The sequence below is a fragment of the Nicotiana tabacum genome, chromosome 8 (assembly GCF_000715075.1).
Source record: "Nicotiana tabacum cultivar K326 chromosome 8, ASM71507v2, whole genome shotgun sequence".
Taxonomy (NCBI): Eukaryota; Viridiplantae; Streptophyta; class Magnoliopsida; order Solanales; family Solanaceae; genus Nicotiana; species Nicotiana tabacum.
The window spans coordinates 96,391,199-96,405,903 of NC_134087.1; the positions used below are offsets into that span (position 1 = coordinate 96,391,199).

Consider the following 14,705-nt stretch of genomic DNA (forward strand, 5'->3'; position numbering starts at 1 on the left):
CCTATCTTTAACTGGTTTACTGTTTTAAATGGTTTTACTGCTTCAATGTAGCATGCTTTTGTGCCTTATGTGATTTCCTACTTTCAGTCTTTATTTATGATTATTACTCACTGAGTTGGAGTACTCACTCTACTTCCTGCACCCTGTGTGCAAATTAAGGCGTATTTGGTCCTGCTCCTGAGTGTTGATCATTTCTGGCTCAGGCGGAACCGAGGAGTCTCTAGGTAGATGTTGGCGTTCGCAGCCCGGAGCTCTTCCCTACCTTATTCCTTCCTATTCTTAGTTTTCTGTATTAAACTCTGTAGTTCGATTTGGAGTATTCCGTGTTGTTAGGTGCTCATGACTAGTGACACCCCGGTATCGGGCTGTATTCTGCATTTTATACTATCATTTGCTTAAACTTTGGTTCATTTATTCATGTTTAGACTATTTCTTAATGCTTAATTGTTAATAATTGGAAAATGGGGAGTGTCGGCTGACCTTGTCTTCATGAGAGGTGCCATCACGACCGAGTTCGGGTTTAGGGTCGTGACAAGTTGGTATCAGAGCCTAGGTTACATAGGTCTCACGAGTCATGAGCAAGTTTAGTAGAGTCTCGTGGATTGGTACGGAGACGTCTGTATTTATCCTAGAGAGACTGCAGAACCTTTAGGAAAAACTTCTTATTCTTGAAATTCTTGTCATACAAATTTGTTGATCCGAGTACTAAACTTCTGTTGTTCTATTCTCTCACAGATGGTGAGGACACGCGCTACCGGTCAGGATGGATGACCACTAGTACCACCATCTGTGGCCACCAAAGGCCGAGGACGCGGCCGTGGTAGGGGCAGAGCAGCTAGGGCAGCACCTACAGATCCACCAGCTGCCCTAGTTCAGGATCAGGTCCCAGTTATGGACCCTTCAGTAGCACCAGCTCAGGCACCAGCTGTGCCCATTGTGATTCCGGGTCTTCAGGAGGTCTTAGCTCAGATCTTATCAATTTGCACTAGCCTAGCTCAGGCGGTTTCAGCCACTACAGCCACAGCTACTTCTCAGGCTGGGGGAGGCAATCAGACTCTTACCGCTTGCACACCTGAGCAGGTCGTGCAGGGACTTCAGACGCTGGGGGAACATCCAGCCCAGTCGATTGTAGCTACTCAGGACTATGTAGTTCCTGCTATGCTGGAGGATAAGCAGCGTAGGTTAGAGAGGTTTGGTAGACTGTAGCCTCCGACCTTCAGTGGTGTAGAGGGTGAGGATGCCCAGGATTTCTTAGATAAGTGCAATAGGATTCTTCATACGGCGGGTATTCTGGAAACCAGCGGGGTCGCTTTCACTGCTTATCAATTTTCTGGAGCTGCCTTCGCTTGGTGGGAGGCTTTCGAGAGGCGTAGGCCTGTTGGTGCAGCACCCCTTACCTGGCAGCAATTCTCCATTCTCTTTCTGGAGAAGTATGTGCCGCAGTCCCGCAGAGAGGAGCTGCGTAGGGAGTTTGAGTGGTTGCATTGGGGAGAGATGACTGTGACGCAGTACGAGATGAGGTTCTCCGAGTTAGCTCGTCATGCTATTTGGATGGTTCCGACAAAAGAGAGAGGATTAGGAGGTTTGTTGATGGCCTCACTTATCAACTTCGTATTCTCATGACTAGGGAGAGGGTGGTTGGTGCTACAATCGAGGAGGTTGTGGATATTGCCCGTGAGATTGAGTCTGTTCGTCGCCAGGAGAGAGAGGAGAGGGAGTCCAAGAGGCCTCGAGGATCTGGTAGTTACAGTGGTACTCCTTCGAGGGGTCAATTTCAGCATGATAGAGGCCGTCCATTCAGGCATGCTCAGCTAGCTCGCCCAGGTTATCATGGGGCGTCATCGGGTCACGTTTCTCACTGTTCTCATCAGGTCCAGTCATCACTTAGTGCCCTTCTAGCTCAGAGTTCGTCCCGTGCTCCATCAGTTCAGGGCTCTTCTATGCCAGAGTGTGTCTTCTAGTCACTCCGGTGAGAGGGGTTCCCTTCAGTCCCCTTCTCCAGCACTTGGGAGTTGTTATGAGTGTGGTGAGATGGGTCACACGTGGAGGCAGTTCCCTCATCATCTTGTGAGTTCATCTCAACAGAGGGGTTAGTCATCGGCTTCAGCACCGGTTACTTCACCACCACCTGGCCAGCCAGCTAGAGGTGGAGGCCAGTCAGTTAGGTGTCATCCCAGAGGGGGAGGTCGATCAGGTGGCGGTTAGGCCCGTTTCTATGCACTTCCGGAAAGACCCGATGCTATTGCTCCAGATGCTGTTATTACAAGTATTGTTTCAGTCTGCCATAGAGATGCCTCTGTATTATTTGATCGCGGTTCCACCTTTTCTTATGTGTCATCATAATTTGCTCGTTATTTGGGTACGCCCCGTGAATTTCTTGCTTTACCTGTTCATGTATCTACCCTGGTGGGCGATACTATTGTTGTAGACCGTGTGTACTGGTCATGTGTGGTGGCTATTGGGGGTCTGGAGACCCGTGTGGATCTTTTATTATTGTGTATGGTGGATTTCGATGTCATTTTGGGCATGTATTGGCTATCTCCGTGTCATGCTATTTTGGACTGTTATGCTACGACAGTCGCACCTTGGCCCGGGTGTGCCACGGATTGAGTGGCGAGGTTTGACTGATTATGTTCCCAATAGAGTAATTTCAATCTTGAAAGCCTAGCATATGGTCGGGAAGGGTTGTCTTTCGTATCTAGCTTTTATGAGGGATGTTGGTGCAGAGACTCCCAGTATTGATTATGTTCCAATTGTAAGGGTTTTCTCAATGTGTTTCTTGCAGACCTGCCGAGCATGCTACCGGACAGGGATATTGATTTTGGTATTGGCCTGGTGCCGGGCACTCATCCCATTTCTATTCTGTCGTATCGTATGGCACCAGCGGAGTTGAAGGAATTAAAGGAGCAGCTTCAGGAACTCCTTGATAAAGGGTTCATTCGGCCTAGTGTGTCACCTTGGGGTGCGCTGGTTCTATTTGTGAAGAAGAAGGATGGCACTATGAGGATGTGCATTGATTATAGGAAATTGAACAAGGTAACAATTAAGAATAAGAATCCTTTGCCTCGCATTGATGATTTATTCAACCAGCTTCAAGGAGCGAGAGTGTTCTCCAAGATTGATCTATGTTCAAGTTATCACCAGTTGAAGATCGGGGACTCGGATATTCTTAAGACAGCTTTCAGGTCCCGATATGGTCATTATGAGTTCTTGGTTATGTCTTTTGGATGACCAATGCCCCAGTAGCGTTCATGCATTTGATGAACAGTGTGTTTCGACCTTATCTCGACTCATTTGTCATAGTCTTCATTGATGATATTCTAGTATATTCGCGTAGTTGGGAGGAGCACGCGGAGCATTTGAGAGTTGTGTTGCAGAGATTGAGAGAGGAGAGGCTTTATGCGAAATTCTCCAAGTGTGAGTTTTGGCTCAGCTTAATGGCTTTCTTGGGGCACTTGGTGCCCAGCAAGGGTATTCAGTTTGATCCGAAGAAGATAGAGGCGGTTCAGAGTTGGCCCAAACCGTCCTCAACCACAGAGATTCGCAGCTTTCTTGGTTTGGCGAGTTATTATCGCCGTTTTGTTCTGGGATTCTCATCTATCACATCGCCCTTGACCAAGTTGACTCAAAAGGGTGCTTCATTTGTATGGTCGGACGAGTGTGAAGAGAGCTTTCGGAAGCTCAAGACAGTTTTGACCACAGCTCTAGTGTTAGTTTTGCCATCAGCTTCAGGTTCATATATCGTGTATTGTGATGCTTCGAGAGTTGGTATTGGGTGTGTATTGATGCAGGAGGGTAGAGTTATTGCTTATGTTTCTCGTTAATTGAAGCCCCATGAAAAGACCTACCCTATCATAATTTGGAAATGGCTGCCATTGTTCACGCATTGAAAATTTGGAGGCATTACTTGTATGGTGTGTCTTGTGAGGTGTTTATTGATCATCGTAGCCTCCAGCACTTGTTCAAACAGAAGGATCTCAATTTGAGGCAGCGGAGGTGGTTGGAGTTGCTTAAGGGTTATGATATCACTATATTGTACCATCTGGGAAAGGCCAATGTGGTGGCTGATGCTTTAAGCCGAAACGTAGTAAGTATGGGGAGTTTGCCATATATTCCAGTTGGGGAGAGACCTCTTGCAGCTGATGTTCAGGCCTTGGCCAATCGGTTTGTGAGGTTAGATATTTCGGAGCCCAGTCAGGTATTGGCTTGTGTGGTTTCTCAGTCTTCCTTATATGATCGCATCAGAGAGCGCCAGTATGATGATCCTCATTTGCTTGTCCTTAAGGACAGACATCATGATGATGCCAGAGATGTGACCATCGGTGATGATGGGGTGTTGAGGATGCAGGGACGGATTTGTGTGTCCAATGTGGATGGGCTTCGGGATTTGATCCTTGAGGAGGCCCATAGCTCGCGGTATTCCATTCATCCGGGTGTTGCGAAGATGTATCAGGATCTGAGACAGCACTATTGATGGCGGAGAATGAATAAAGACATTGTGGGATTTGTAGCTCGGTGTCTCAATTGTCAGCAGGTGAAATACGAGCATCAGAGACCGGGTGGCTTATTTCAGCGGATAGATATTCCAGAGTGGAAGTGGGGGAGGATAACTATGGACTTTGTAGTTGGACTTCCATGGACCTTGAGGAAGTTCGATGCTATTTGGGTGATTGTGGATCGGCTGACCAAGTCCGCGCACTTCATTCCTGGGTATACTACCTATTCTTCAGAACGGTTGGCAGAGATCTATACCCGGGAGATTGTTCGGTTGCATGGTGTCCTAGTTTCCATCATTTCAGATAAGGGCACTCAGTTTACATCATAGTTTTGGAGTTCTATGCAGTGACAGTTAGGTACTCAGGTTGAATTGAGCACAACTTTTCACCCTCAGACGGACGGGCAGTCCGAGCATACTATTCAGATATTGGAGGGCATGTTGCGTGCTTGTGTCATTAATTTCGGAGGGTCATAGGATCGGTTTCTACCGCTTGCGGAATTTGCTATTAACAACATCTACCAGTCGAGTATTCAGATGGTTCCATATGAGGCTTTCTATAGGAGGCAGTGTAGATCTCCAATTGGTTGGTTCGAGCCCGGTGAGGCTAGGCTATTGGGGACAGACTTGGTACATGATGCTTTAAAAAAGGTGAAGGTGATTCAGGAGAGGCTTCGTACAGCGCAGTTGAGGCAAAAGAGTTATGCTGACAGGAAGGTTCGAGATGTGTCCTACATGGTTAGCGAGAAGGTTCTGTTGAAGGTTTCGCCCATGAAGGGTATTATGAGATTTGGAAAGAAAGGCAAATTGAGTCCTCGGTTCATTGGGCCTCTTAAGGTGCTTCGAAGGATTGGGGAGGTGGCTTATGAGCTTGCTTTTCCACCCATCTTGTCGAGTGTGCATCCGGTATTTCATGTTTTTATGCTCCGAAAGTATATCGGGGTTCTGTCTCATGTTCTGGATTTTAGCACAGTACAGTTGGATGATGATTTGACCAATGATGTGGAGCCAATACCTATTTTGGGTTGTCAGGTTCGAAAGTTGAGGTCAAAAGATATAGCTTCAGGGAAATTGCAGTGGAGAGGTCGGTCCGTGGAAGAGGCTACCTGGGAGACCAAGCGGGAGATGCGGAGCAGATATCCTCACCTATTTGAGGCTTCAGGTATGTTTCTTGACTCGTTCGAGGATGAAAGTTTGTTTACGTTGGGGAGGATGTGACAACCAGGCCAGTTGTCTCATGAGTTACCGCTCCATTTTCCCCATTTCTGCTTCTTTATGCTTTTTTTATCCGTGTTATGTGGTATCGGGTTGGTCAGATCGAATCCGGAATGAATTTGGTAAGGTTTACGACACTTAGTCTCTTTTGAGGAAGCTTAAGTTGGAAAAGTCCTGGATGTTGACTTATGTGTTAGAGGGCTCGAATGTGAGTTTCGATGGTTCGGTTAGCTTTGGGAGGTAATTTGGGTCTTAGGAGCGCGATCGGAATGAGTTTTGGAGGTTCGGAGTAGATTTAGGCTTGAATTGGCGAAGTTGATATTTTGGCAATTTCCGGTTGGTAGGCGAGATTTTGATATAGGGGTCGCAATGGAATTTCGAGAGTTGTAGTAGTTTCGTTGTGTCATTTGGGATGTGTATGCAAAATTTCAGGTCATTCGGACGTGATTTGGTTGGGTTTTTTGATCAAAAGCATAATTTAGAAGATTTTGGAATTCTTAGGCTTGAATCCGATGTGTTTTGGTTGATTTGATGTTGTTTGAGGTGTTTTGAAGATTTGTAAAATTTTGAATAAGGTTTTAGGATATGTTGGTGCCTTTGGTTGAGGTCCCGTGGGCCTCGGGTGAGTTTTGAGGGGTTGAACGGATCATTTTTAAGTTAAGAAAATTGCAAATTTTGGTTTCAGCTGTTGCAAACATTTTGGTCTTCGCGTTCGCGAAAGGTCAGGAAGGGAGGCGTCAGGTTTGGCCTTCGCGTTCGCTAAGGGGGGTCCCGCATTCGCCAAGGGCCAGAATGGTAAGCATTGCGTTCGCGTAGGTTGATGAAGCTGAGGCATCACGTTCTCGATAGTGAGGTCGCGTTCTTGATGGTGAGGTCGCGTTCACGAAGAAGAGTTTTGGTCAATAGAATTTTTGTGCTTCGCGAACGCGAGGTGTTGACCGTGTTCGCGAAGAAGGAAATTAAGACCTGGGCAGAAGGTTTAAAAGGTCATTTTGTCCGCGAATGAGGGGTTTATTTCTTCCATTGTTGGTCGTTTTTGGAGCTTTTTGAAGGAGATTGAAGAGGGATTCAAGGGGAATTACTTGGAGATAAGATTCTTGGACTTAAAACTCGATTCTAATGTGAATTCCACCTAAATAATCATGGAAATTAAGCCAATAATTGAAGAACTAGGGCTTGGAAATTTAGACCTTTGATTGAGGATTTGAAGGACCGTTTGAGGACGGATTTCAGAATTTTTGATATGTATGAACTCGTGGGGAGATAAGGAATCTATTGATGTAAAAATTATCGAATTCCGAGACGTGGGCCCAGGGGTCAGGTTTTGGTAATTTCGGGATTTATGTTGTAAATTGATTATTTTCGCTTGGGCTTTTTTCCCTTAGCATATTTTGATGTCCTCGTTCTAATTTTGGATAGATTCGACGCGAGTAAAGGCCGATTCGAGGGGCAAAGGCGTCACGAGCTAGAGATTTGACCTGTTCGAGGTGAGTAATGATTGTAAATGATGTTCTGAGGGTTTGAAACCCCGGATTGCACATCGTTGTGCTATATTGAAGTGACACACACGCTAGATGACGAGCGCGAGGTCATGCATTGTTGGGGATTTGTGACTTGGTTCGCCCGAAATGGCTATTTTACCGCGTATTTGACTGAAATCTATTTGTTATCATCATGATTTGGGTTGAATGCCATATTTGGGCCTTGTGCCAACTATTTGAACCCTTCGGGGATTTTTACTGGTATTTCCTCACTGTTTTGACTTTATACTTGAACTCAGTCATGTTATATTTCACTGTTTTTCGTACTCAGCCATGTTTACTCTATTTTTAACACTTACATGATCTTTTAAATGATAATTTTGGGCTGAGAATCATGTTTTACTATTGCCCGAGTGGCTTGTGAGGATTTTGACTGAGTAAGGTCGAGGGCCTATGTTGTGAGGAAACATTTGATACTGATTATGAGGCCGAGGGCCTGAGATATGTACGCCACGAGGTGGCTTGATTGATATGAGGCCGAGGGCCTAGTGATGATGCCACGAGGTGGCTTGATATTGCGCTTGGGACGTAAGGGGCCCCTCCAGGAGTCTCCACACCCCCAGTGAGCGCGGGTACCCATTGTGATCTGAGATTGAGCCCGAGAGGCTGGTACTGTTTTGAGATTGAGCCCGAGGGGTTGGTACTGTTCTGAGATTGAGCCCGAGGGGCTGGTATTGTTCTGAGATATTGCACGAGGGGCTGATTTGTTGAGACTGTGCACGAGGGGTGAACCTTTATGTATTTATTTTTCATAACTGACTGTCAATTACCATGCTTAATTGTTGAAAAGGATTTTAATGAAGTTAAATTTGAGTTAACGGATATTTACCTATCTTTCACTGGTTTATTGTTTTAAATGGTTTTACTGCTTCATTGTAGCATGTTTCTGTGCCTTACATGATTTCCTGCTTTCAATCTTTATTTATGATTATTACTCATTGAGTTGGAGTACTCACTTTATTCCCTACACCCTGTATGTAGATTCAGGCATATCTGGTCCCGCTCCAGAGTGTTGATCATTTTCGGCTCAGGCGGATCCGAGGAGTCTCTAGGTAGTTATTGGTGTTCACAGCCCGGAGCTCTTCCCTACCTTATTCCTTCCTGTTCTTAGTTTTCTGTATTAAACTTTGTAGTTCGATTTGGAGTATTCCGTGTTGTTAGGTGCTCATGACTAGTGACATCCAGGTATCGAGCTGTGTTCGGGCTGTATTCCAAATCTTATACTATAGTTTGCTTAAACATTGGTTCATTTATTCATGTTAGACTGTTTTTTAATGCTTAATTGTTAATAATTGGAAAATGGGAAGTGTCGACTAGCCTTGTCTTCACGAGAGGCGCCATCACGACCGGGTCCGGATTTAGGGTCGTGATAGTGGTTCTAGACAGACCTCTAAGGTTTTAAAGGTGAAAACACTAGGCGACAGGCAAGAAAAATTAGGACTCTTAGCAAATAAGAGCAAAAAGGGAGCAATCAGAGGCTCAAAGTTTCCTCCTCAAACAAGGCACATAAACAACACGACTCAAACACAAATAAGGCCTTTTGTTAAACAGTATCCTAAGGCATGATGTCTAAGTGAATATACAGAAAATAGGTAGTTTGTTTTTATAAACCCAGAAGTAATGACTTTATCAATGGCCTACTGATTTTAAAACTTGCTTAAACTAGAACAACATTAAGTCATAGAAATAGTTTCAGAATTGCAAGTTTCGAAAATGCCCTGCAGGCTTGCCTATACGCAGAATACTTATGACTATATTTTATATAGAACGAGACAAGGTAGGTTTAAAACAAACTCTTTTAATCTCTATAGGCATGCTGTCTAAGGTGATTTTAAAAGAACTCACTTCAAGGAAATATAAACCACTAATTGAACTGATTTAGAAGTGAACTAATCGTTAACCTGATTAATTCATTTAAAACCAAACTAGTTTAGATCTATAGGAAGAATTTGACGTTGTTCCCTATAGGCATGATATCTATTTTAATACTGATTTCAAAAACGTTGCAGGCATAATGACAAATGAAACAACATGTAAACAAAAGTTATAACAAAAGCTGAACTTGGATTGTATCCTATAGGCATTGCATCTCCTTGTGAAACTAATTTTAGACCTATTAAACATGATTTCTATTATGGAATCAATTGAGACCTATAGGCATGATTTCTAGCATAACAAGATACAAAGTCCTATAGATATGGTTTCTACTTATAAAGGTAAACACAACAAATTGTAAAGTCCTATAAGCATGGTTTCTACCCGTATTACCCACAAACATGTAGCTACCCATCCCTTTTCACTAATTAACCCAATATTCGTTTACAAGTTATTACAGGCCATATGAATTAATTACATAAGTAAATAAGAAAATAAGAAGTTATTCTATAGGGAGCCTACAGATAGGCCCAGATTTCCCAAAGCCTCCAATAGCCTCAAATGCCTTAATTCCATAGACAATATCATAGTCTAGGTGCATCAAAGTTCCCTAAGGATCTCAAGGATCTCGGGCAGTACTTACACCTAGACTTGGTAACCAAAATTAAATAAGTGCAGTGTGGAAGAGCCAACCTCAGTATGCCAGAGTTCAGAGGGTTCTCAAGAGGATCCCAAGACAGTACACATACTGGAGAGGGCAGAACTTATTGACTTAGGAGTAGAGTGAAAGTACTTGACACAAGTTGAAAGGTTTTAGTGGTAAAATTGTACTAAGAGGAAGTTTGTTTGAAATAACTTAGTAAAACAACAGAGACAGTTTGAAAAGATAGTGGAAGAGCAAACAACGGTCCAAACACAATACCTTTAAGACAGGTTCATACACAGCAAGGGTCACAGAACCAAAGCAGGTTCAGTAGTCAGGGGTCAAGGGATTTGGGGATACATAGAACACTTGATTGTGAACACAAGACAAGCAAAGGTCCTGGGAATTGGTACATACAGGCTTAGAAACAACTGACTAGGCATAGTCACAGAACCAGACATAAAGTACAAACTTACATACATGGGTGATAGAGATTTGGGGATACATGGAGCATATGATGGTAAGCACATAACAGGTAGAGATAATTGGTGCAGACATGTTTAGAAACAACACAGAGGGGGTAATCTACTGATCCTAAGGAAGGAGAGTACATAACATGCTAATAATGTAAACATATCAACTACAAGTTTCACAGCAAAATCATAAATAGAAGCAAACTAGAAATAGGATGAACTGAAGCAATAAAAGAACCATATTGTTGTTGGAACTAAAATTGAAACTAGAACATACCAGTAAAAAAACAGCAAGCAAAGTGAAAGAGTCGGAGAACACAATGGTTAGCCTTGGCTTGCAGCGGGCTAACTTAAAATAGTAGCAAGTAGCACAAAAGAGAGAGAGCAGAAAGTTTAAGTGTGAGAGAGAGCTTTTGAACCAAGAGTGTTCGTATCTGTGCTAATAAGAGAGTGTGTATATATAGTTTAAAAGCAGGTAGCAAATAACGTAAAAATCAAAGTTCATCAGTAATTATGGGGACACAGAATCAATTAGTCACGGAATCAAGGTAAGTACTCCCTTTAATTGAGGAGTCAACTTCAAACGGTAATAAACATGTGACAAATAAGGAAGAAAATCGTATAAGGCTGAGCATAATAAATAAGGAAATATTTTCTGCATAGTACAAGTACAGAACATGTAATAGAGGCTAGGTTCAGCATATTTCAATTAAGGAAAAGACATAAGAAATCATTTAATAGCACAATTGACCATAGAATAATGTCAGAAAATATTTCACAAGGTTAAAAATCAATAGAGATATCATGCGAGATCAGTGAAAGATCAATCACAAAGACTCAAGGATTCAAAAGTAGAAAATAGCATTGATTTAGCACAACCTTATAAGAACAAGCACATAGTAAGCAAAAACCAGAACTCTAAGAGGTCGAGTAGGAAAAAATCATATATAAATTAGGGATTCATGTAGAGCATAGTCTGAATTAGTAAAATAAGCATGATACAGGTAGGAGAAGTGAAGAAATAGAAACATTAGTGAACAAAATAGGGTAAAATCACACAATAGGCAGGAGTAACCATAATTAGGAACCTTAACAAGTAATAATTGGGTAAAATCACATAATCACAGAAACATATAGATTAACTGAATATGTTATCAAAACAAAACTCAGAAACCCCAAGATTAGAACTAAGAAATTAGGGTTTTCAACATAGGTGAGTTGAAAAGGGAGTAAAATCATAGAATTAGTCGAATTATGCAAGAGATAGAAGTTTAAACATAAAGAATCGGTTTAAACAAAGTTTTAGAAGAAGTTCCGAAAACCCTAGTTTGAGAAGAAGGTGAAAACACTTTGAAATCTACGATTCTTGTAAAGAGTTACAAGGATAGTGAAAACATCAGAGAAATAGACTCAAATTGTTTAAAATCATACAGATCTAGGAGATGTAAGCAAAATTAGAGTTTCAGAAGAAAACCAAGTAGAGATGAAAGAACCTGTCTAAAACCTTAAAGATCGTAACAAAGTACAACATGATTCAGCTTGAAATCATACTGAAGTGGACAAGAACAGACTAGATGACAAACCCTAGATGCAAGTCAGCATGGCCCAGGGCACTTGAAGGCCTCGGAGAAGGCGAGCATGGCAATAAAGGAGCCATTGGAGGCTTAGGAGTTGAAGGGAGATCACCGGAGAAGACCAGAGAAGGGAGTTGGCAGTTGAAGGAGCTAGGGTTAGGTCGAGGGGTTGAGAGAGGAGAGGAGATAAGAGAATACAAAGGCAGCGGATTTGAGAAATAAGATAGGTTTAGGTTGTCGTTTGGGATAAAAAAGGAAAGAACTCATGAGGGCCGTTGATCTTTTAGATTAACAGCCGGGATTTAACGGGTCTTGGGTCAGTTAGGCGGGTTTAGGGTTTGGGTTGGGTGTTTTTAATCTGAAATTGGGCTGGGTTGGGTTTAATTTGGGCTGAAATTGAAAGGCAAATCTGGCTATATTTTAAATAGCCAATTTTTCCTCTATAATTTATAATAAATAATTTCTAAAAAAAATTTTATGTACTAAAATGATTTAAAATATATATTTAATATTTTAAAAATATAGGAGATCAATTTTACGCATATAAATATAATTATACATTAAATAGACTAATATTGCAATTATATGCAATTTAGCTTTAACAATACGAAATGCAATTATAAAAAATGCATAAAAATATTTTAACCATATTTTGGCATAAATATAGAAATTAAATGACTAGATTACCACAACAATAATTTGAGGTATAATTATTGGGGATTTTATGAATAAAAGGGAAGGAAATAAATTAATTTAAAATCTTTAAAATTATAGAAAAATTATAAAAACCTTGTGCGTGCTTATATATGCATATATATATATATATATATATATATATATATATATATATATATATATATATATATATATATATATCAACAATAATTATGCACATGATGATGGTAGCTATGACCAAGATGAATCTTATCAAGAGCAAGAAGAAGAGGTATAATTTGTGAATAATTATCAAGGGAAACGGAGAAAGTTTTAAGGCTCCAATCAAAATCAATGGCGTTCTCAAAATACCCAAGGCAATTATTCTAACAATCAAGGGAATTGACATAACAACAAAAACAACAAAGGAAATTGGGGAGGCAATAATCAAGAAAATTGGGGAAACAACAATAATCATGCAAATTGAAGTTCGGGTTTTCAAAGCCCTCAATGTACCAACAACTGAGCAACCCACCTCATTATCCATCCCACTGTTCAAGTTCTTCAAGCAATATAATGGGTCATATTGAGAACATGTTCAAGCAAATGATAGAAAAGAATGCGGATTCAGATGTCCAACTTGCCTCACATGTGACATCAATCTGTAATCTTGAAGTTCAAATGGGGCAAATTTCTCAAGCTCTTGATACCCGTCCTAAGGGTGCATTACCAAATGATACGATAGTGAACCCGAAGGGTGGTAACAGTATGGGGCATGCCATGGGGGTTATCACAAGAAGTGGAAGAGGCGGGAATGCACCCACCTCAAATGGAAAGAAACTTGTGGATGATGACCAAATGTTCCAAGAGGAGGAAATCCTACTAAATGATGTTCAAGTACATGATGATGTTCGGATTGACATTGATGATAGTGTGGAGGAGGCCCAAGAAGAGGTGAACTCATCTTGGGAGCACATCATTGACATACTATATTCAGTAGTGCAAAAGGCTAAGGCACCCTTGCCAAAGCCTCCACCTCATTATCCTCAAAGGCTTGCTAAGCAAAATGGTTAGAATCAATTCAAGAACTTCATTCAAAAGATGAAAGGTCTCTCTATCAATGTGCCATTGGTGGAAGCTTTTGAACAAATGTCTGTTTATGCCAAGTTTATAAAAGATCTTGTGACCAAGAAGAGGTCGATAAATTTTGAAATAATCAAGGTCACCCACCAAGTGAGTGAAATTTTACATTCCATGGCTCATAAGTTGGAGGATCTCGATGCTTTTACAATTCCTTGTACTATTGGAAGTGTTGATTTTGCTAAAGCTCTTTGTCATTTTGGGGCGAGTATCAATTTATGCCCTACAGTATTCAAAACTTCGGGGATTAGGAAACCAAGACCCACATCTATAAGGTTGCAAATGGTCGATCGCACAATGAAGCTACCGTTGGGAGTGATTAAGGATGTTTTGGTCTGAGTTGATAAATTTATTCTTCCAGCGGACTTTGTGATTTTAGATTTTGAGGTTGATTATAAAGTATTTTTAGGAGGCCTTTCCTTACTACTGGTAAGTACCTTTGTAATGTGGAAGCCGGAGAGCTCACTTTTCGGGTTGGTGATGAACATGTAGTATTCCATGTGTGCAAATTTATGCGACAACCAAATAGTAATGAGGTGTGCTCTTTTGTGGACTTGGTGAACGATGTCATTATTGATGACATAAGTGCTACAATCAATTTTAGTGATATGTTGGAAGCCGTTTTTCTCAACTTTGACGATAATGAGATGGATGGTTTCATGGAATGTGTGAATTTGTTGCAAGGAATAGGGTCTTACAACTATTCATCCCGAAAGTTGTCATTAGATCTTGAGAATAGGAAGACTCCTCCTACAAAGCCTTCAATTGAGGATCCACCTACCATGGAGTTGAAGCCATTGCCACCTCACCTTCCTTATGAATTTTTTGGCCCTTGTTCTACTTTACCAGTTATTCTTTCCTTTTCTTCGACTAATGTGTAGGTAGATTTCACATTGGCGGTGTTGCAAAAGAGGAAGAAAGCTATTGGGTGGACTTTGGCGGATATTCGGGGTATAAGCCCCGCATACTGAATGCATAAGATTGACTTGGAGGATAGTGCCAAAACATCCATTAAACATAAAGAAGACTCAATGAAGTTATGCCAGAGGTGGTCAAAAAGGAGATTATCAAATGGTTGGATGTTGAGGTTGTCTA

At 41.6% G+C, this 14,705-nt stretch overlaps 1 protein-coding gene across 1 annotated transcript; it reads left to right on the plus strand.

Moving 5' to 3' along the window:
• The first annotated feature begins 13,571 nt into the window (after positions 1–13,571).
• LOC142163220 (uncharacterized) lies at positions 13,572–14,491 on the plus strand. Its single transcript, XM_075220483.1, has 2 exons — positions 13,572–13,885; positions 14,020–14,491. Exons 1-2 carry the CDS (start codon positions 13,572–13,574, stop codon positions 14,489–14,491), a joined length of 786 nt encoding a protein of 261 aa, XP_075076584.1.
• Positions 14,492–14,705: the final 214 nt, after the last annotated feature.

What these genes read in the sequence shown, in the direction of transcription:
- LOC142163220 (XM_075220483.1), top strand. Translation starts at nt 13,572, where the DNA reads ATGAAAGGTCTCTCTATCAATGTGCCATTGGTGGAAGCTTTTGAACAA. An exon ending in CCAAGACCCACATCTATAAG is followed by an intron (nt 13,886 to 14,019) that starts GTTGCAAATGGT and finishes AAGTATTTTTAG; the next exon opens with GAGGCCTTTCCTTACTACTG.